The sequence below is a fragment of the Cebidichthys violaceus genome, unplaced genomic scaffold (assembly GCF_023349555.1).
Source record: "Cebidichthys violaceus isolate CVI_PGR_0920_01 unplaced genomic scaffold, fCebVio1.0.p SCAF_13, whole genome shotgun sequence".
In the NCBI taxonomy this organism is placed as follows: Eukaryota; Metazoa; Chordata; class Actinopteri; order Perciformes; family Stichaeidae; genus Cebidichthys; species Cebidichthys violaceus.
The window spans coordinates 13,892,140-13,914,841 of record NW_027176296.1 but is presented as its reverse complement, the minus strand read 5'-3'; the positions used below and the strand labels follow the sequence as shown (position 1 = coordinate 13,914,841).

At 44.7% G+C, this 22,702-nt stretch overlaps 1 protein-coding gene across 4 annotated transcripts in view; it reads right to left on the bottom strand.

The window, feature by feature from the left end:
• nfia (nuclear factor I/A) overlaps window positions 1-22,702 on the bottom strand; it is a 161,478-nt gene that overhangs the window by 101,605 nt on the left and 37,171 nt on the right. For 3 of the 4 annotated variants that reach the window (XM_068707826.1, XM_068707827.1, XM_068707828.1), the window contains exon 2: window positions 3,040-3,568. In XM_068707826.1, the coding sequence (XP_068563927.1) occupies window positions 3,040-3,568 (529 nt within the window). Of the gene's footprint in view, window positions 1-3,039; window positions 3,569-13,337; window positions 14,556-22,702 lie in introns of those variants that run through there. The other variant, XM_068707829.1, reaches the window with a different exon arrangement.

Sequence of the window (22,702 nt, the reverse complement as noted above, 5' to 3'; positions counted from 1 at the left end):
ACGAAGACGAACACAAACCAAACTCAACGACCAAGCTGAAACCAACTTCAGCCCTCACGTCTTTTCAGGCTTTTTTAACGTCCCGCTGCTGAACACTCACAGGATTAAATAATAAATGGTTGGTGGTGCGCTGCGGTTTCCGCTGGCAACACCGTTGGTCCTCAGCCCCCCCCTCTTCCATCCCGAGCGATGCGGGCATGAATTTAATTACCGACTCTTTGACGTCCTGACAGGCCACGCCTCCGGTCCTGCCAGCCCTCTGAGGTCAGTCAGAGCTTCACGTGGCTTTTAATCAACGCCGCCGCTGCTTTAAATAAGAGGCAGGAAGAAACCCGATCCTTCTTCGCCCAGAATGGGGGGGAGGAGGAGGAAGAGGGGTGGGAGGGCATCCAGTTCTGCTCGTCTCCCTCTCAAGAAACTAAGTCCTGAACACTCAAAAAGGCTTCAACATTCTGGAATCAGATATAAAACCTAAATTTAGCAAAAGACAAAACCAAAACCAACATATTCTCAAGATTTGCCACCACAAATGCTCTGTGACAAGCAGCCAAACCCCAGTTTATTCAAACCAAACCTCACTGAGGGTTTCTCACTCTGTGCCAAGATCCAGAGCTTCCACCCTCCAAATAAAACCGCGAACACGGCGACTGCAGCAGCAGCAGCAACTTTTTTCTTCTTCTTTTTTCCCCCTCTTGGACTGAAGGGAGCTCAGTGTGAACCTGCACACAGCTGATCGCTGCGACCGCACAGTGAAAACACACACATGGGGGGCCGAGAGGCCATCTAGAAGGAGGGAGAGAATGGGAGCAGTCTTTGGGCTCCGGGGGAGGCTCAAGTCTGTGAGAGGGAGATGATTGGAATTACGGTTCAGGGACAGAGATCTTTCCAGAACGAGTGTTCGGGACTGCCGACGGGTCCCGGATGAAACTTTACTGATTTTTTCTGACATTAAAAATGTTCCCATGAATGTCCTCTTAAAAAACTAATCTTTTAGATTTTCTTTTTCCAGTTGGGTCTGCATTTGAACCCCAACAAAAAAATGTCCTCAACAGAAAGAAGTCAACTTGTTTCCAGTGGAAATCGACAAACAAACAAAAAGGTAATTTTGAGGCAGTTCTGGAGCTTTCAGTCATATCGCATGATCTTATAATTTAATCATCACACTTCAAATTTCCTGAGCACTTTAAAGACTTCTAGTCCACTTTTGTCCAACGTCTGCTCCTGCTGAAGACCATGGGATGTGACTGAAAGGTCCAGAGACAGCTGCTAAATGGACCTTGAGGGGATTTGATTAAAACGTCGAGAATTAACTTTGAAATTCAATAAAAACAAAATTGACTTCAGAAAATACTTTTATTGGAACTAGGTTGAAATATTCTCAGATTTTTTTTCTCAGAAAATAAAACTTTGGGGACTCGATTACAGACGGAAAACGCTAAGTAGGACATATTGAAGTATCAGTTTTCCCAGTGAAGGAATCTGATAGTGGATCTTGTGGATTATTTTACACCGACGCCGTCCTCCTTTTTTCAAGAAAACTCCAAAGCCCCAAACAAACTTAGAAGGAGCTTGGTGCCAAGCACTTACACAGTCTGCCAAACGCCTCCTCTGCACGCTCGCTGCTGCACGCACAAATACTCCAACCAGCCAAATCTTTTTCCCGTGGAATCAGTGGGAAAACGGGGGGGAAAACGTGCTGAGCAATCGCTCCAAAGATAATTGTTTTTTTTTTTAAACATGGAAGGTGTGCCAGCTTCACCCAGAAAACACAGCGACCTGCTACCGCTCTCAAGGGGGGCCCCGCCGGGGTGACGGGGTTCTGGCACAGACCTTTTCCTTGTTCCCTCAGACTTCTGCTTTACTGACCGCTGATGAAATTACGCCTGTCTGCAGCTGATAACACGCTGGCTGGGAGACGGAGCTGGGTTTTTCATCCTCAAACTACCTGATAAACAAGTGTCATCGACACACTGATGACTGTGTATCTGAAGCCTAAAAAAAAAAAAAAAAAACAGATCTGGAGAATTCAACTTGTTTTTCAGCAGAAACTTTTCTTTCTTCTTTGAAACAAGCATTTAGAAGAAGTTCATTTAGAAGTTTAATTGTTTTCAGGTTTTTTTTCTGAGAACTTTAAAAGACTTCTAGTCCACCTTCGTCATTCATCTCCTGCACCCGCTGATGACCATGTGATACGACTGAAAGGCCCAAAAACAGCTGCTAAATGGACCTCGAGGTGAGATTGTTAGCCGACTACAGGTTGAAGGAACTTTGATGTTCAAGACAAATAAAATAAGAATTTAGAAAACACGCCTCTGTAGCCATACAACCGCAACGTCTTTGGTTCAATTCCGGCCTCGTGACCTTTGTTACACGTATCTCTATCTGCTTCCTGTCTGTCGCTACGCTATTGTCCATCTACAAAATAATACAAGACTACCCGATGAGTTTAAATCTGACATTTAAATCCCTCCAAGAAAACGGTCCGACGTTCTGCGAAATGATTAAGCTGCTTGACCTATTGTCCAAAGTTAAAATATAACCTGCTTGGACCGGCGGCTAACGTAACCCGTCGATGGAAGTAGATAACGTGGAAGTAGATCCGTGTGGACGGACTACAAGCCACAATCAAACTGGAAATTAGACACAGCTGAGAAGTAAAACAGGAACGCATGTAGCCGGCATTAACGGAAGGTAAGCTAACGCTGACATTGACTACCGCTTTCAGTCGGGGATCTTAATGTTCCGTAAACCAATATCGCAACTAAATGCTACATTTTTTTGGGCTTATGATTCTTGTCACCAGTCGATAAGTTCCAGAGTATCAGTGCCATTTGTTTGAAGTAATGTGACACTTTTCGGCCGTCATGCCACAACAAACAGGACTGTGGAGATGTCAGATGTTGCGAAAGACCAAACAAAGAGCTGCAGCTTCAGCAGCTCGGCGACACCTCACACACACACACACACACACACACACACACACACACACACACACACACACACACACACACACACACAAAGAAGAAGAAGAGAACTTACCTGCGTGCACGAAGTAGGCCAGGTAGAGATCCAGCTCCTTGACGGAAACTCCAATGTGATGCGGCTGCACGCACAGGGTGGGGTTCGAACACTGTGGAGACTTTACCAGCCTCTCCCCGTCAGTGCTTTCGAGGGGAATCCCTTTGAATAAAATCACCATGACCAGGTCCAGCCTCCACACTTTGTCCGCCTGGCGCAGGCAGTCGATCCGCCTCATCTTGCCCTTCTGGTCGGGGTTGGACAGCACGCAGCACGGCGGCTTCTTCCCCGTCACCGTCAGCACAAAGTCCTCCCGGAACTCGGGCCGGATGTCCTTGCGCAGCTTGGCCAGGAGGCGCGACGCCCACTTCTGCTTGACCTCGGGTTTCTCGCCGAGCAGCTCGTCCTTCACGGCGCGCTCCTCCTCCTTGGACATGCGCTTCTCGTGCTTCTTGAAGTACTTCCTCTTGCGGGCCTGCAGGTTGAACCATGTGTAGGCGAAGGCCCGGACGTGGGGCAGCAGGGCTTCGATGAAAGGATGGAATTCATCCTGAGGGACGGAGAGGAGAGTTGTGGTGAGACGGGGAGGGAGCAACATGTTAATGCAACAGTTTTTCAGTAGATTTAAGAATGGAAAAATAATTTAGTTCAACTCTAACAGTATCATACACAGTATATATATATATATATATACACGTGTGTGTATCATGTTGCTCCATCTCTTCATTGAAGCTGTTAAACAGACTGATTCAGCCAAACCACAGACTGTATATAAGAAGTGGACGCAATCGTGACGTCCCCCATCGGTTTGTGGACTGACGTTTTGATGCTTTAAGTTCGTCAATTTCGCCGTCGCCATCTTGGATTACGGCCGTCGCCATGTTGTTTTTTTCCGCAACCAATGAACAGAAGTTACCATATTTGGAATGCGGAGGAGTGACGTAGAGACTCCGTATACGACTCTGGTAGCGGCAGTGACCTGTCAATCACAAGGTAGCCCCGCCCTGAAGCATACTCTGCTTTATGGTCTATCTGACTCTAAATGGATCATAATTTACTAAATGAACATCATGCTGTATTGAAGAAGACTTGAAACTAGAGATTGAGACCATAAACTCATGTTTACAATGTTTACTGAGGGAATAAATCAAGAGAGAAGTAGAGTCATTTTCTCATAGACTTCTATACAACCAGAGGAGTCGCCCCCTGCTGGTCAGTAGAGAGAATGCAAGTTTTAAGACGGCTTCACTCGGCAGAACGTATCCTTTGGATCTCCACTAGATCTTGAAATAAGTTTCTGAGAGTTTGAACAGTACAGTTTGTAATGATTAAAAAACTATTAGTGAAAAGTAAGTTGTAAAAACTGGACATTCAGTAATTACTAACTTCTTTTCTTTGAAAGATGCAGTGTAGCTAGATCAGGATTTGCTTTCCTACCATGGAGTTTTGTATCATGAACAGAGAACAGAACACATTTCTGCACTACAGAGAAACGCCCGAGAACTCCCCAAAGTGATCTTTTTTTAAAACTCGTACTGCTTCTAGATCAGCGGGAGAAGAACAGAAAGGAGAGAAGAAGGCGAGAGAGAAAGAAAGACAAAAAAGGAAGGAAGGAAAGATGGAAATAGGAAAAAAAGTAGAAAGTATAAAAGGAAGGAAGAAAAAAAGGAAACGGGGAAAGATGTAACGTAGAAGAAAAGATGGGGCGCAGAAAGGCAGGACGGAATAGGTGGAAAAATAGAAGAGGCAATAAGAGAAGAGGAAACCAAAGGAAGGAAGGAAGGAAACTAGAAGCAATGAAGAAAAGAAAGAGAATAAAGAAGGAAAAGAATGGACATCGAAAGGCAGGAGGGAAAGGAGGGAAGAGAAGAGGAAGAAGTAGAAAGCACAGAGGGAATAAAGGGAGAGAAGAGGAATGACACAAAGAAGGAAAGTAGGAAAGGAAAGAAGAAGCGATGAAGGAAGGAAAGGGGGAACAAAGGAGAAAAGTAAATATAAGGAAAGGCAGGAAGGAAGGGGAAGCAGAGAAGAAGTAGAAGACACAGATGACACATAGAAGGAAACTAGGAAAGGAAGGAAAAAAGAGAAACAAAAGAGGAGAGTAAGTAAGTAAAGAAGGACAGAATGAAAAGCATGGTGAATAGAAGGAGTTAAGAAAGGAAAAGAGGAAACAATGACGGAGAGAAGGAAAGCAGAAGATACAAAAGGAGAGAAGATATGAAAAAAAAAAGAGATAAAAAGTGTTTTCTGGAGGTTTTTTTCAGGCTCTCCGAGACTCTTCACTGTCAGTTCAGCCTCTTTCTTGGCTCCCAGGCAGGAATGTGGGTCTTTGGGGGTCTGTGTGGGGTTCTGTGTGGGGTTCTGTGTGGGGGTCTGCCAGCCCCCGAATAAACACAGCGACCGACCAGAATCACACAAACCAAACAGCCGAGCAACAGGCCAGCGGTAGCCGAGCGGGAGGGAAGCCGCCGCAGAACGCAAACACTGGCGCTCCGGGTCGCACCGCGCGGAGGATTACAGCGGCATTAAAGGTGCATTATGTGGCTTTTGGGCTGATGAAGGCGGTGCAGTTATTACCAGGTGGGAATGTGGTTAGACGGCATGTCGTGGATTAGACCCAATTTGGGGTTGGTTACACCTGCCCCCCCCCCCACCCCCCTCCTCCTCCTCCCCAAAACCACCACAAAACCAGGCTTATCCGGAGCAGGAAATGAACACATTAGGCTGAAAGAGAAAAGTGTCACAACACGCAGACGGGAGGCTGAATGAAGCGTAGACGGGAGGCACAGAAACAAACACATCCACAGAGCTTAAAAAGGCTAAAGGAGGAGGAGTTAGAGGCGTAAGAGAGGAGAAGAGCTTCCTGTTAAAATGTTATTACAGCTTGTCGAGGCGATAAAAAAAAGAAGAAAAAAGAGCACAAAGTCTCCGTAAACTCGGAGGCCGGCGAGGTGAGCAGCTCAAACATTTAACGTAATAGTGTGCCACATCACAACCGAATCAGTCTCTAATGTAGTCGGAGACGCTGGTTTTTACTAAAACGAGGAAACCTTACGACGGCGTTTTGTTCTGGAAAGGCGTCACGACACTACGAGTAGGAAAAAGCCAGAAACGTGGTGAACGAGCCACACTACCTCTGGAGCTGAGTGCGGTGAAGACAACATCCTCCAGAGATGATACGTTCCCCCATTCCTCAGTTTGAGAATTTTAGACAAATTACACTGCAGACCATGTGACCATTGGTCCCTCATTCATTTCCCTTCAGTGAAAGAGTTGAAGGGAAATGAATGGGCTCCACCAGCGAATAACAAAAACATTAGAAGTCGAGCAAGTTTCAAGTCTCTGGAAGTGATTTTCATAGCTTACTGAAATAAGTGGGAATAAATGGTAAGCAACGGCTGCCAAAATCTAGATGAATGTTTCTGTAATTCTTTGGCTCTGCAGGTAAAATGAGTCTATGAGATTTGTAGTGGCCCTAAAAATATTCTTTTGTTTTGTCTTTTACCGGTCGCCTACGGCAACACAAAGCCGTGTGCGAAGAAGAGGAGAAGCTGAACACAGACGGACAGAAAACATCTTCACGGAACATTTCTTATTTGGATAAAAACCCCTCAGAGGGTTACTGAGCAGGACGGGGTGGAGGGGGGAGACGAGGGGGAGGAGGCAGGAGCGCCCCCCCCCCCCCATCCCCACCCCTCCTACTGAGCCACGTATTGAAAAAAAAACCCCACTTTGACTATTCATAGATCAAAGACGCTCACACACATCTTGATACGTGCAAATGCCTCCGAATGGGGTGGCATGTGGATACTACATTATGAGCTGAGCACACACACACACACACACACACACACACGCACACACACACACACACTGGAACAGTCACTTATTACTCACTTAAAGTTAAAAATGTAAAGATATAGACAAAAGAACTCTTGAAACAATTTGATTTTCGTTTGGAAACAGGTTGAAATATATTTTTTTCACTTCTCTCAATAAAACACATTTTTTTAGGAGAAGTATCGAGAAGAATTTAAGTTGGATTGTATGAGAAAAAAATTGGAACAACTACTTTCAAGAAACGGGTGCCTGCTGGTCGCTGCTCAACAATCAAGAACAATGAGTTAATGGTGAGCTGCTTTGCTTTAGTAACAACTTGAAATATTCCAAAATATTTTCCTCATTTTGTGAAGAGCATTACGACGTCTTTTCAACATAAATCAAATTGTTTCAAGACTTTTCTACAATTGCGCTTCATTCTTCTTGATTCTAGAGCAACGGTCCGTCTTCTTCGACATACCAATGAACAAATCTGGAAACAAGTTGATTTGTGTGGGGATTGTTCCACCACAGATTTAGGCAGATTTATGTTGGTCCCTTGATGTAAGAAAACCAAGACAAGTCAAGGACTCAATAGAGACGGAAGTGACTTGATAAGAAGGAGGTGTTCTCAGTGCGGATAAGTTTGGCGCTAACGGATAAGGGTGGTGATATTTTTCCCAAGCCAACAAACGTGTCAGTCCGTCTCTCAGCAGCCTCTCACTTCCTGTCTGGTCACTGTAGTTTTTAATCAAACAAACAGGAGCCAATAGCGCATTTGTTGGGGGACTATTTTCAGCGGCGGAATTAATCCACATTTTGGTGCTCTTAGTGAGTATTTGTGGCTGCAGGACGGCGCGTGTGAGATTGAGTCAAAATAAACTCCAGTGTGTGTGTTCCTGGTGATGAAGGACCACCGACGGCTCACTGGTGTGTTTTTAATGGAGGTCAATGGCACAGAGGAAGAAGCTACATCAGGCTGTGATACAGTCTGAACAGGAGATTTTTTTTTGAGAGCTCTCAGACATTTTGATGATCTTTTAAAAACAGCCTCTCATATTCAATTTGAGGTTCTGGTTTAGATATTATTTTGTAAATTAAAAAAAAGGGGAGGGGGGGGGGGGGTTTCAGAGGGAGTCTCTTTTTCAGCTGCGCTGTCAGAAAATCTCCACGTCAAATCTTCCTCCGTCAGATTTAGACCTCCAGCTCGGAGCTCTTCCACTAAAGAGGAAACTGTTTCTACAAGCTGTGCATTAGAGCGCCAGCTGCATTGGTTCTTTTTTTTTAAATATATATAAATATATAACATTGTTCACCCCCCCCCCCCTTGTCAAGGGGTCTGAATACAGCACATTGTTTCTTCTTGGAGACGGTCCAGGCGAACGGGTTTCGTCTCCAAAAGCGCCTCCAGCCGCTCTGCAGCCAGACCTGCCAGCCCTCTCTCTGAGCTCTGAGATCCTCACTCCAGGACGGGTTGGGAACGCCGCCTTTTTTTTTTTTTTGTTATTTGCGGTTTTCCTGAGACGTGTTTCTGTTTGTGCGCGTCCTCGGGCAGTTATTAGGACGACGAGCGGCTGCCGGACGGATGATGTGTTCAGCCTCCACACACACACACACACACACACACACACACACACACACACACACACACACATTCCACAGTGGATCTGCAGCTCGGCGGCTCTGGATGTTCGCTGCAGCCACATACCAACATTCCTCGCAGCCCAGTGCAGCGTTTCAGCTTCCTGAGCCGCTCACACACCGGGGCCTCCGCCGCCGCCGCCACCGCCGCTTCACACTCCCAAACCAAATCCCACTTAACGAGTCACTTGGTCTCATATTCAGCCTTTAAAAAACGTGCTTTTCTGCCGGCGGGGTGAGATAATCCCTCTTGTTGTCAGCCTCCCCTCCGCTCAGGAATCTTTTCTGAAATGTGTCGCGAAACAGAATAATCCTGTTTCTGCATCTGTGTCAAGAAGAATACTATACAAGCTGATTCCTATGGAAACATGAGACGGTGTACAGCTAGTGGCTGGTTTATTAAGGGCTTGTTTAATACAAAATAAAAAGTGCTTTTTTTGTACCTTTTCGAATTTCTGATTTAAAAAACAAAAGAAAATTTGACCTTTTCTGGTCAGTTAATGAATCTCGTTGTCTGTGCATCTTCTGTTCTTTCAGAAATAAGGAAAAACAAAACAAAGCAGAATCAAAGGAATTATTAATAAAAGTAAATGTATTGGAAATGTGAGATCATCTCAATCTAAGGACTGTCTCTGGTGCTAATTTTAGGACAATGAAACATTTTAGGACGAGGATTTTTGGAGAATTTGTGCACCGCAAACAATATCTATCGTCACAAGCCTCATATTTGAGCTTAAAAAACCTGCTTCTGACTCTTAAAATGAGAAAATATTCAACCTTTCTGGTGTAATAATCAGAAGCTGGTGCTCTAGTTGTCAATTGAAGACAGAACAAAGCAGATGTCTGCAGTAAAAATCAAGGAAATGACCCTTTAAAGGAAAGAAATATTGATTGATATGCCTTGAAAGCAAAGTTTTCTTAACCCACGGGCGTTTTTTCGGCTTGTTTTAAGATTTTTCAGCTTCTGTAACGGCTGTTTTTCACTGTGCTTCCACTTCAGCTCCGCATTTCTTTATGAACAAGTCATTTCTTTTCACATCCTGCCTCCAAAAAACAAAAAAAAACAACGATCTGTTTCTGATTTTCCAAACAAGCGCAAACTCTGCCAGTCGGTGTGAGATAATCTCTCTCGTGTACTTTTTCTCTCGTTTCTGGAAATTATTTTCTCTCTGTAAATTTGTCAGCGCTACAACGTTTAATTGGAGCTGGTATTCTGATAAAAAAAAAAAGCTCTCATCTCATCTGACGGTTTTTCTGTCGGAGCGTCGCTGAATGAAAAGGCTGCTTCTAAACGTGGCGAGGAGGGTTTAGACGCGCGACTCGGCTCCCCGGGGTTCTTTCTGCGCCTCCTTCAGGGCTCTTGTTCGTTCTTTCTCTCCCCTCGGAGGAAATCTGTGTTTGTAAACCTGCGAGGGGGAGAGTCTGGGGCCGAGGCTTATACGCTGCACGCCCCCCCCCGCCCCCCCCCCACCTCTGCACCTTGGTGACAGATGTAATGGGCTCCGAACAACAGGCCTGTGACAACAACCCCCCTGAATAACAGGCATTTAAGGGGGGGGGGGAGCAATAATGGTAATCCTCCCTGCCTCCCCCGTCTATTGACACCCACACCGGCACACTGGGGGAATTATCGGCGTGTCGCTCGGGCTCAGCGGCTTCGCCGGCGAGGCCTCGCCGCTAACGGCCGGCGGCAGCCTCGACCGCACAAACGTCTACAGACAAACGTCTACAGACAAACGTCTACAGACAAGTCCCCTGACATCAGGGAGCCAATCAGAGCCTGAAGAATATGTCAAAGAAGTCAAGGAATGGAAGATCCATTTAAGGACTCCGGACATGAACGGAGGTCATGATCGTGTTTGCAGGAAATGCAGCACGGAACCATGAAACCTTCCTACATCCTACGTGACACCTTTCTTGGTTTTACTGCCGGTGGACAGTTTGTTTCAACGACTCCTCTGATTCCTGGATATATATATATATATGTGTATATATATATATATATCCCAACATGCTTTTTTGTAGTATTCCAACTCCTGCTTCTGTGACCGCAAAGAGTGACTCTTTTCTTTAAAAACAACAACAATTGAAATGCCAAAAAAACGAAGCCAACTGAAAAGCTAGCTTGAGAAAACGTATTCGACGTCTGCTGGAAATCAAACATCCAGATTTCGTCACCCGCAAAAAAAATTGTCGTAACAGCACAAAAATCACCAAAACTACCACAGGCCAGGATTAATAAGAGCATCTTTAAAGTGTTAATTTACAATGAAAAGGGTTTCGTTTGAGGGCGCCCCCCGCTGGTTGGCTGAGAGCCAAAACGCAGACGCTTACATCACTGGCACTTAATGCGTTTGATTTTATTTAGTGTTCTTTGGATCCGGCAGCTCAGCAGGAAATCCTCCGATGTTTACATCCCAAACTGTTTTTTGTTTTTATTATCAGGAAACACAAAAGTGTTTTTTTCAAATCATCAGTTTTAACCAATATTAACTTAAATATACATATTTTTACATTAAATGTGTGCCTTTTGATGTGAAATTAAAATAGGGTGTTTGGTCCAGGCTGGTTGGTTTGTATCAGGATGGACCAAAAGCGTCAGTGAGCAGCTCGTTACACACAAGCTTCTGTTCAATGTGGGAAAATAATCAAAAGTATCTGATGAATTAAAACAAAAACAAACGCAACCATTGAGCAAAAAGAAAAAACATCTGCTCGATAAGATTTTTTCAAAAGACCAAACCAGTAAAAAAAAAAAAAAAAAAACCCCATCTGTTTAAACCTCTGAAACACATTTTTTTGTCAAACCCTCCACTGAGCAGGATTTATAAAAGCGACTCTGTCTGCTGATTATTGGTTTTACTGCCCGATAATCTGATTAAACGTTAAAGCTCCTAAATGTTTCCTGCAGTTTCAGATCGTCTTTGAACGCGTCTCGACACAGACCGATGCTCCAACCAGAAAATCAAGATGACAAATCTATTTAATTATTTTTTTTTGTGGAGAATTTTGGATTCAACAAAGCTGCAGCAAAAAAATCAGAGGAGTCACACAAAAAAGGTGACGAGCCGAGACGTTAAAAACCAACACCAAGTAAACGTTCCACAGTGGATGAAACTGCATGATCTCCCTCCACTGTGTCCCTGGATCGATAAATCCACTCATTTAGAAATTGTTAAGAACTAAATATGAATGAATGATCTTCTTTCTGGATCATAAAGAAGAAATAACGGTTTGGTTATAAACAATAAAAATATGACATCTAATTTCATTTTCAAGCCAATCCTGGCAATGAAATGCATTTTAAATAATTGGTGGATTCATTTAAAAGAAATGTGTGTCAGATGCTAAAATAATATATATATATATATATATATATATATATATATATATATATATATAAATATAAATCAGTGTGATTCAATGTGTGTTACGATTTAAATCTATTTGTGTCTATGCGCTGTGGTTAATTCAGGAGATTAAGACGATAATTCCTACAAGAGGAAGCCAAAATCTGCAGCCAGAATCTCCATGAGGTCACACCCAAAAAAAGCTCTTAAATCCCCCTTTTTTTAACCTCTGACCCCAAAAACAACACTGCGGCAGAGGAAAAATGTTTGTTTTTTTAAAGAGATAAAATTAGGTCAAATTTAAGTTACTAACGGATAAATATGCGAAGAGGTTTTATTTAAATTCAGGGATTTTGGGTCTGGAAATAAATCCCAAATCATTTAGTAACCAGTTCCGTCATCTGTGTAGGTGTGGAATAACATTTTCGTTGGGGAAATGTTCTGCTTGCTGCAGGTCTGCTGCTGTGTCACCTCAGGTCACCTCTGACACAAACATTTTGGGTGTTTGTTTTTTCTGCAGAGACACATATTTGAGTCAGGCCTGCAGGTTCCTGCGTGAGGCCTGGACAGCAGCAGGAAGGAAGCGATCCATTATCAAATCCACTTAAGATTTTTTTTTAACAGAACAGGATCAAACCTTCAGGGTTCAATACAAGCAGCTGAAGAAAAGAAGAAAAAAAGGGTTGGGGGGGGCTGAAACTGCTGCAAAGCCTTCATGCTCCCTATCTATACACTGATCCTGTGTCACATGCTGCACAAATATCAAACCTCTTTCACCAGAAACAGCATGTCATATAAACTACCACGCAAAGAAAAAGAAAAAGAATTCAAATATCTTCCATCATGTCTCACTTAAACTGAACTGAAGTCAGTGTGTCTAAAAGTGTCTCTGCGCGTGGAGCCACAGTTGGAAAGTTTTGGGGCAGAAGAGAACAGAAACAACCAGCGAGTTCACCCGTCCACATCACTGTGCGCAAGTTTATAGCATTCAAACTTTACGGTAAAAAAAAACAGGAGGAAAAACGTCCTGCACGAACAACCGACATCCCCGTGAAACTCTACGCCGGAGCTCCGGTCAGAGCTGAGCCGGGCCAGCGGGAGCCAAGAGCGGGGGGGGGGGGGGGGGGGGCTTTTATGTCAGTCGAGCAGCCGGGGACAAAGTGTCTTCTTAGCCCGCACAGAAAACCGACACAACCAGCGTCTCGAACAACCCCAGAAACAACCGCGCGGTGTGTGTTATATATCTATATATATAACTCATGTTAACGAAAGGAACTTTAGAGGCGCCGTCCGCCATGTGCTGCCGCGCGGTGGAAGACGAGCGCGAGAGGCGAAAGAGAGAGCGAGCGAGTTGCTGCGGGTCCGCGGACTCTATGGAACCGTCTATAGAGTCCATACGGTCCTCGGTGTACAGTAAGCGGGCTATAGGAGAGCTCGCGGCGAGCTCGAGCTGCAAAAGAAACACCGTTAAGAGAATTAAAAAAAAAAAAGTTTGAAGAGCACACTCACCTGTGTTAAACATAGCGGAGAATACATATCTGTCGGATCTAATCTTAGATCTGGAAGAGGTGTGTGTGTTTGTGTGTGGGGGGGTGGGGGGTGTTACTGTAACTCCAGCCTGTGTGTATGTGTGTGTGTTTGCGCGTGAGTGTGCGCAGTGATGTGTAGCGTGAAAAAAAAGGAAAGAACAGAAAAAGGAGTGAGTGTGTGTGTGTGTGTGTGTGTGTGTGTGTGTGTGTGTGTGTGTGTGTGTGTGAGAGAGAGAGAGAGAGAGAGAGAGAGTGAGAGAGAGAGAGAGGGGGAAATAGAGCCCTCCTTTTGCCCCCTTCGCTTTCACATTTCCAACCAGAGCTGAACTTTGACCTCCGCCTCGGGTTACATGTACTGTCCGGACCTGTTAGAGGCCCTCCGCCGGGGAGCGCACAACTTTCAGCCCAGACGCGAAGAACATCTCCGGCTACAAAATGAAAAAGTCCCGTTAGAAAAGCCGAAAATGTCCACACAAAAAAAAAAAAAAAAAAAAAAAAAGTCACAGGGAAGCCCGATGTGGTGTCGGTGCCCGGGGGTTGTGAGGCGAGAGCGGCCGGTAGTGGTGGTGGTGGACGGTGTAAATCTCCAAAACGTCCCGAAACTGCATTTCAAACTGCCGGAGATCCGCGGCAACCGGCGGACCTCGGCAACATGTCTATCCGTCCTGCGGCGCGCTGTGGCCGGCGTGCGGCGGTGCGGCTCCTTGGTGCTCGGGACTGGAGGGGCGCGGTGCAGCAGCAGCAGCAGCAGCGGAGTCCCGGGAAAAGAGAACTGACCAGGAAGAAAGAAAGAGGCAAAACGGGATCCCTGAGCTGCCAGACGGCCGCCTCGCCTCTAAAACAACCGACAGCTGCTTTCCGTTAATTTATCTCCAACAGGAGGAGACGGTAAAGAAGAGAGAGAGAGAGAGAGAGAGAGAGAGAGAGAGAGAGAGAGAGAGAGAGAGAGAGAGAGAGAGAGAGGGAGATAGAGAGAGAGAGAGTCGGTGTGTTGTCCCGGACGCAGAGCGGAGCGCCACCTCCTCGCCGCTCCTCATGCCTTTTCTGCTGCTCCGAGCTCCGGGACCTCCACTCGCTGCTCCGCCGCCCGGACTGCGTCGGTGTGTGTGTATTTGTTTGCGTGCGTGCGGCCGCGGGACAGTGCGCACTGACCCCTGCAGAGCTCCAAGTGATCACACACTCGGCTTATCGATCAGAAAGAAACGCCATCGATCCCGCTCACGCAGTTTCACAAACAGGATCCGGTGGTGATGCCGCTGCGCGCGCGCGTGTGTGTGTGTGTGTGTGTGTGTGTGTGTGTGTGTGTGTGTGTGTGTGTGTGTGTGCGCGCTCCGGGATCCCGCCGCTCTGGAGAACGTTGAGATGAAACTGATCAGTTAGATCGGTATTGATTAGAAAACACGAGGTGGAAATTTCTCCGCAGCTCTGACGGAATGTTTTCGCTGCGTTTCTAAAAAAAACAACTTAACGGGGTCCGGTGGGCAGCGGAAGCGACAACACACGGAGTTCATACATTAAGGAGGCAGAAATGGAATTAATCACAGCGGAGAGTCCGTCTTGCGGCTCCGCCAAAGTCCCGCGTGCTTCCGCGCAACTTTGGATCGTAACTCCCCGGCTGACCGCCTCTCCTCCCCCCCTGCGCTTAATCAAGTCCAAGTCCAGCCTGCGGCTCTGCGGCTCCGCTCCCTCTCAGCCTCCACTCTCACTCACTCCACAGGCTTTCTGTTTTTTTTTTTCCCTGTTTTGCCTGTCCCGATGTGCGCGCGAGACATAAAACAAGCTCTTATATTTCGTGCGTAAAAGGCAACTTTTAAACCACCGGAAACCACCGAACGTCTCTCCCCGCATGAGTTACAACAGCCGCTTCAGAGCGAAGTCAATGAGAAGCCGACAGTCGGAGGAGGAGATCCGTGAGATCTATAGAGATCCGACAGGATCCACTCAGTGCGGGGAGACTCTTTCAGTGACATGACGTTGACTCGATTTAAAGCCTCCAACACATGCAGCTGTTATTGTTTATGAATTATTTTCAGAAATCACATTTACATAACACACGCTTACTGATAATGTAAGACACATGTGAGATGTTGAGATATTGCAAATCAGTTCTGTTACAATCGTGACCCTGCCGCACGTGACCCCCTGACCTCTGACTGATATTATTCAATTTGATTCTTTTTTTCTATTTATGCTATATTACATTATATTTGATTGCTACTATATATAGTATATATATATATATATATATATATAGTATATATAGTATGTAATGTAATGTAATGTAATGTAGTATATAATCTGCAGTTTTATTTAGACATACTGGTTTTGATGCAGATTTGTTTCTCGTTTATGTTCGGTGTGAAGTTTCTGTCATTTGGAAAACCATGTTTCATTTCAACCCTGTTTTTTTTTTTTTTTTTAAATATTGTCATGAATGGCAACAAACTTGAAGTTGAGTCCTGAACAAAAAGCCAAAAATAAAACAAAAGAAAAAAGTATTTCCATCTGTTAACTGGAGCAAAAGCCGTTAAAATACTCAATTAAATAGGTGGAAGTTCTGCTCTTTGGATGGAAATCAAAGGACTGAAACACCGGGGCGCACTGTAGCGTGAAACGTACTCATTCGGCGGTTTGAGGCCCCGCTCAGAGAATACTGTGCAAACAGTACAATGAGATGTAAGTGTACTTCAGTAGCTGCCGGATAAATGGAGAAGAAAGTATAAATACGGTGTATTTGTGTGATCACAGTGAGGCTCCTCTGGTCTCTGCAGGTGTTTAAACTCCCGATGAACCGAGCTGGTGGAGCCAGTTTAACAGCGCCCCCTACACACAACATCCACTCAGCTTAGAGTACAACACGCAGAAAGCACTTCAACCAAAACACATCAGTGATGAATGAACATTTGGCGCTTTCACAAGATAGTGATAAAATGTTGAAAAATCCCAAATGTTGGATGTTGCTGGATTGAGCAGCTGAAAATGTAAAAAGCCTTTACGGGGACATATAAGAGGAACGTTGGTCCGTAGACAAGTTACCATCCAAACCCGGCGAGGCCTCACACACCGTGTGTCCCTACAGGAACGTTAACAGACGATACAGGAGGAGATCAAACTCCACAAACAGAAGCATAAATCACCTCCGAGAACCGCAGACGCGCTGTGAAACTCCAGACGGAGATATTATCTCAGTATTACAGACTAGACACCGCAGGAGGTGGAATCGCCACAATAAAGTTCCGGTTACGCTCACACACATTATGGGACATAAAGGACCACAATCATTAGAAACTCACCACAGCAGTATGGAATATCAGAAGAGATTGAACCGCCATTACAGACACACTTTGAGTACTTTACCGGAATGTCATGTTGATATTGTGGGAGATGAAAATGTAACAAAGTCAAATAAACTGACTAATAGGTTCAGTGGACACCTTGTAAATCCCTGAAATGGAACATGAGTTGAATAAGGTCACTGTAAACAGACAGAACCGACATGTAACCCCACACAGGGATTACAGAGAATATTAGGAATATTGGAAGAGGTAAGGACATGGACCAGTCAGACACACAGGGATAATATGAGAATATTATATCAACATTATAGGTGATAAAAGTGCAATAAAGGGACTAATAAATTGATGACTTCCCTACAGGATTATTGTAAGTAATTTAAAAGCAAAGAAGTGAAATAACAGACATGATCAATCATAGGACCACAAAAAATATAATTATAACAATGTCGAAAGAAAGACAATAAACTCCTTAATTAGCACCAATGACACTGTGTATTACAGTATCACATTATATTGAATTATAGGTGTTATTAAAGTGTTGTTAAGTATTATACGGATATCATTGTGATTAGAATGCACAATTAAATATACCTGTGGGTCTACCAAAGCCAGCACATACGAGATAAGATATCATATAACACAATAAAGTCACCATAAACTTAATGACACGCGCACATTTCTAGGACCGCACAGACTCGCTGTATAGCGTCGCTTTAGGGCACGTGAACCTCTGCGCCGCCTCCAACTGCAGCAGAGCCAATCAGGAGCGGCGACGTCAGAGCTACGGCCGCTTACCGCTCCACGATTGGACGGAACCGAGGAATTTGAACACCAGAGTCGCGTCTGATTGGACGGTGAATTAAGGGGGGAAAAGGACGCGCACACGAGAACGCGCTTGTTCACTGCATTCCATTTACTGCCACAAACATCTGGTACTACTATCAACAATAATTATAATAATAATAGTAATACTAATATAATTAATAATAATGATAATAGAGGAAGAGACAGACATGGTGTTACGGAGGGATTATAAAGTTATACTGTAGTTATAATACAGTTATAAAGACTATACTTGCGTACCATTGTAAATATAAGAGGTGCAGGTGAGACACTTTACTCGGGATGCTTCATGTCCGGCAGCAGAGTCAGTCTGTGAGGAGCTCTATTGGAAAAATAATCCACAGAGAAAATAGTGTGACTGCAGTCTAGGCACGGCACGGCTCACCGGCTTCTCTCTGTCTCTGTCTGTTTGTTTGGTTCGGCTCGGCTCGGTTCGAGTCGCAGCAGACTTTACAGAAGTTGCATTAGTTCAGTCGTTTTTTAAAATGTGTTTGTTTGTTTATCTCCGCAGATGCTCCTCCTCCCCCCTCTCTCCTTCTTTCCTCCCTGTCCCGCTGGATCCACATAACCCGGTTCAGCTCGGTGTGACCCCGGTGCGGCATGCAGCGCTCGTAGATCAGCCCGGCTCCGTGCAGCGTGGAGCCGCTACAGCCCCCGCGGCGCTGCGTGCATCCCGCTGCGGGCGGCGGGGAGCGCTCCCTCCCTCCCTCCCGGCCGAGACGGGACGCTCATAGGACGAAGGGAGAGACGCGGAGCGGAGTCGGTGCGCTGGCCGCGGCTGCTGCTGATTTAGAACGGCCGCTGCACAAGGCTCCGTTCCCCGCATGCAATTTTGATGAGAGCCGCGCTGTGATGACCGTGCATGCGGGTGTGAAGGGGGGAGGAAACCAAACTGCTGTCGGTGCAGATATTCGGGGGAAGCGGAGGCTCTGCAGCGGACCCGACCGGCGGAGGTTCCACGTGCAGATCAGCAGCTGCAGCAGCGCGAGCAGCCGCTGATGACACACCTGAACTCCGCTGCTGTTACCTGCTGACAGCTGAGCGTTTCACTGGAAAGACGCACGATTCCACAAGATTTGTTTCATTTCGAATATATAGCTGTATGTTAACAAAGTACACATCTTAATGTAAAAATACAATTAAAAATGAACGTGACAGCTTCGAATGCAGCAGTTAAATCAATCTCACCACGAAGGCCATTTAGTAGCGGGAGCTTCCTCAGCAGATGGAGTTTCAATTAGGTTTTTTTTCTTTTGATGTTAAAACTTTTTCAAGGACTCGTCATCCATGAAAGTCCTCTACTGATGAAGTCCGTGAGATACGATCAAAAGCTCCAGAACGGCTTCGAAAGGGACCTCGTGGCTAAAATGTTTTTGGTCAACTTTAAATGTTCTATCACTCATGCCCGCACGTGTCGTTGGGAACAAAAAGGGGTTGCATACCGGAGGTGTGCAGTTTGGAAGAGATGGCTGTTTGTCCCAGACAGTCAGGCACTAATGAAAGACTAAATCCAGTTGCATTATGGGAAACGTAGGTTTTTAGAGTTTGACCCACAACTAAGGACTTAAAAGTCCACATATGAATGGAGAGACATCGATAAATCAACCGCAGTAGCTCTTCCATAATATTTGGTGCAGAGAGGTTCATGAGTCAGGTAGCAGACCTCTATTTCCTTCAGTGGGAGAAATAACTGAGCCAATCAGAGGCCGGAATAAGAAGGGGGGGGGGGGGGGGGGCGTCGTGTTCCAGTGCAGAAAAAATGGCCACGACAAACAGCAACAAGTGGGGACGAGATGGACGTATAGAACTTAATCCGGTTTATTAAGGACCTTCAATTAAATTTGGTCTCACTCTAAATATATATATTTTGGTCAGCAAAACGTTCTGCCCTCAGCTGCGTCTCCACATAAAATCCTTTAATTATTCTTCATTTCAAATCCTCATTAAAGTGAATTTACGAGACGGGGCCCTTTGCGTCCCCAAAGCCGGAGTTTGTCTTGTGAAGCACCTGTTTGTTAGCGGCTCATTCTAAATAAATCTGCGCAGACCTCAGCTGACCTCTCTCTCTCTCTCTCTCTCTCTCTCTCTCTCTCTCTCTCTCTCTCTCTCTCTCTCTCTCTCTCTCTCTCTCTCTCTCTCTCTCTCTCTGTCTGCTGCAGGTCTCTCAGTCCTCCAGGCGCTGAGCCGCGAGTCGTCCGAGGTTAATGAACAGAAGCTTTTATGTTAATAGAAGGACGGCCGGCGTGATTTAACAAGACAATCCGCAGATTTACTTTTTCGCTCAAACACATCCGAGGCCCGTGGGCTCCCCGGTTATTAGCCGGCTAAACAACGGCTCGCCGACGAAGGTCAAGACAAAGAGAAGGTAATTAGATTACGGCAATTAAATTGGGTTTTCAATATGATCAATAATCTTGATGTGTGATCATGGATTACTCTCTCTGTGGAGGAGGGGGGGCTAATTTGCACTGAGACTAATTGTTTTCTGGCTTTCTGTTTTTTAGCTCTAGTGAAAAGCAAGGTTCATCATATCACATGACGGCCGCGTTCACACTCAAAATATAAATGTGAGTTTGTCGCTCAGATCTGTATTTTAGTGACGTGTGAGCAGAACAAACAATCAGCTGGAATCTGACCTTTATTAATTCAGATTTCTATTACTTTTGTGTGTGCTTCTGAATCTGAATAAGTAGATTTTTTTTGTCTGTGTGTGTCCAGATCCCTGCAGATATTTTCCTGTACTTTAATTACATCTGACTTTTCTCTATAATGTGTTTGTTTGATTAAATAAAAAAAAAACCCAATGTGGCAGTAAAGAAGCCTGAGGCGCCATCTAGAGCCGACAGACTGACACTACAACACAGGAAGCCCTGCTGTGTTCAGGAACATATCAATGATAAAGAGTCCAGCTGATCATCAACATGTGAAATTATGAATGGGACTGTATATACAAACTAAATTATGATGTAAATGAATAGAAAAAAATAAAATAATTGTGCTACATATTTGACATGATTAACATGAATGATTTATTTATTTATATCACAGTCAAACTGCTTACTGTGATGAATTCATATTTTTTCTTACGTCTGGAAATGAAATATAACTGCAAGATAAACTGAAGAAAAATGGAATAAAATGGAATATTTTCCATGAGAAGGAAGAGAAAAATATAAAAAATAAAAAACTCCAATTAAAATAATAATGTTCCAGGCCTGTGGCTGTGCAGATGCATTTGGGTGAGTCTGCATTTATTCTTAGTATTCACTTTTTTTTCTGTGATTATTTATAAATATCAATATTATTTTTAGGTTTTACTGATTCTGTTTATACATTTCATTTTACTATAGTAATAATAATAATAATAATAATAATAATGTAAATGACAATAATAATAATAATACAAGAATATTACTATCAATGAAATATCTAAACAAAAAAAATAAAATATTTGAGCACATGTTGAATTCCAACAGAGGCAGAAGTGAAGGGATTATTTTGGAGAAAATGACCCGCAGCAGCATATCATCTATAATCCACCCTGTCAATCACTCATTCATTCATAGCTTCACACTCATTGACTGAGACGACGTGCTCCCTGGCCCCCCAAAAAACTCCCAGCAGGCCACAGGGCGACAACAAAGAGCTTCCAGAGAGTCAAACCGCCCGGCGACAGAGCTTATTGTTCCTCGCTTCTTCAAAGGCTTGTTTGAGGGTTTAGACTTGGTTTAATATCAAGTTAAAGTTAGAATTATAGGCGCAGACACACACACACACACACACACACACACACACACACACACACACACACACACACACACACACACACACACACACACACACACACACACACACACAGACCTGGTCCTCTTCCCCCAGGTGCAACCTCTTCACACACACCCGGCTGTGTTCACACTGCAGCTCAAACTCTGCTTCAGCTTCAACAAAAACAGCAGAAAGTCAGAAAAGTCTGGCCCTCGCCATCAGCATCACACCACGTCAGCCGTCACCATGACAACGGATCATCCCAGATCGTCACAATGGAAAAGTAAGAAGTAAAAAAAAAAAAAACAGCTTGCAGAGTAAAATCTCTCATCTGTTGAATGAAGTCTTGATGGACCCTACTGAGTCATGTTTGAACAAGCCTTGATCAAACCCACTGAACTTTATTTTGAAGTTCTCGTGGAACTCACAGTTTCCGTAGGTGACGAACGATCAGTCTGCATTTTGGGTGAATGCGTCTAAAATGATGCGTCAGTGCTGGGTTTGAAAGAATAACAGTTTAGGGAGAAATCCTCCTTCACTGGCTTGTTTGAATGTAGGTGTTTCACTTTAGCAATGGAACCAACGCAGACAGTTAAGAGAGTTCATCTGAATGTAAATGTACAACAAACAAGTGTCTCAGTTATGTGGTTATTGTGGATACACCGGGGCAGGTTGTTTGGTAGCTCGAATGCTCACCCAGCGGAACCAGAACTCATTTTTGAAATGAATGAGGTGTCAGAAGTCACGGAGTCTCCAAACCTTGCCAAATAAAACTAAAACAACCTTCAAAATAAAATATGTTCTCTTTAAATGAACTCACACTTTTAAATCTGCATCTGCAAATAGCCTTTCTATTATGATAGAAAGAAAGAAGAAGGAGGAGAAGAAGAAGAAGAGAAAGAAGAAGAAGAAGAAGAAGAAGGAAGAGTAAAGGATATGAAAGGAAGGCGAAGAAGAAAAAGAAGAAGAAGAGGAAGAAGAAGAGCTGAGATTGGAGTGGAGTCAGAACATCAGAGTGAGTTCAGGTTATTATGGGAGATATGAGCTACATCCCACAACACTTACAAACAGCCGACCAATCAGACGTGAGCAGAAACTCAAAAACTCAACATGGACGTCACCATGGAGACGGGCTGATGTCGGCGGCGGTTTGGGCTAAAAAATACTGCAGAACCACAAAGTGTGTGTGTGTGTGTGTGTGTGTGTGTGTGTGTGTGTGTGTGTGTGTGTGTGTGTGTGTGATGGGGGGATGGGGGCTCCACCTGCTCCCACTGAGCTGCTGCCAGGCTGGAGATCAGCCAACAGCACCAGGCCTGAAACCAAGCCTCCGCCAAGCTCGCACAACCAGAGAGAGAGAGAGGGGGAGTGGGAAAAAAAGGGGAGACAGGAAAACGGAGTGATGAGGAGGTCAGAGAACCAGGAGAGAGAAGGGGAGGAATAC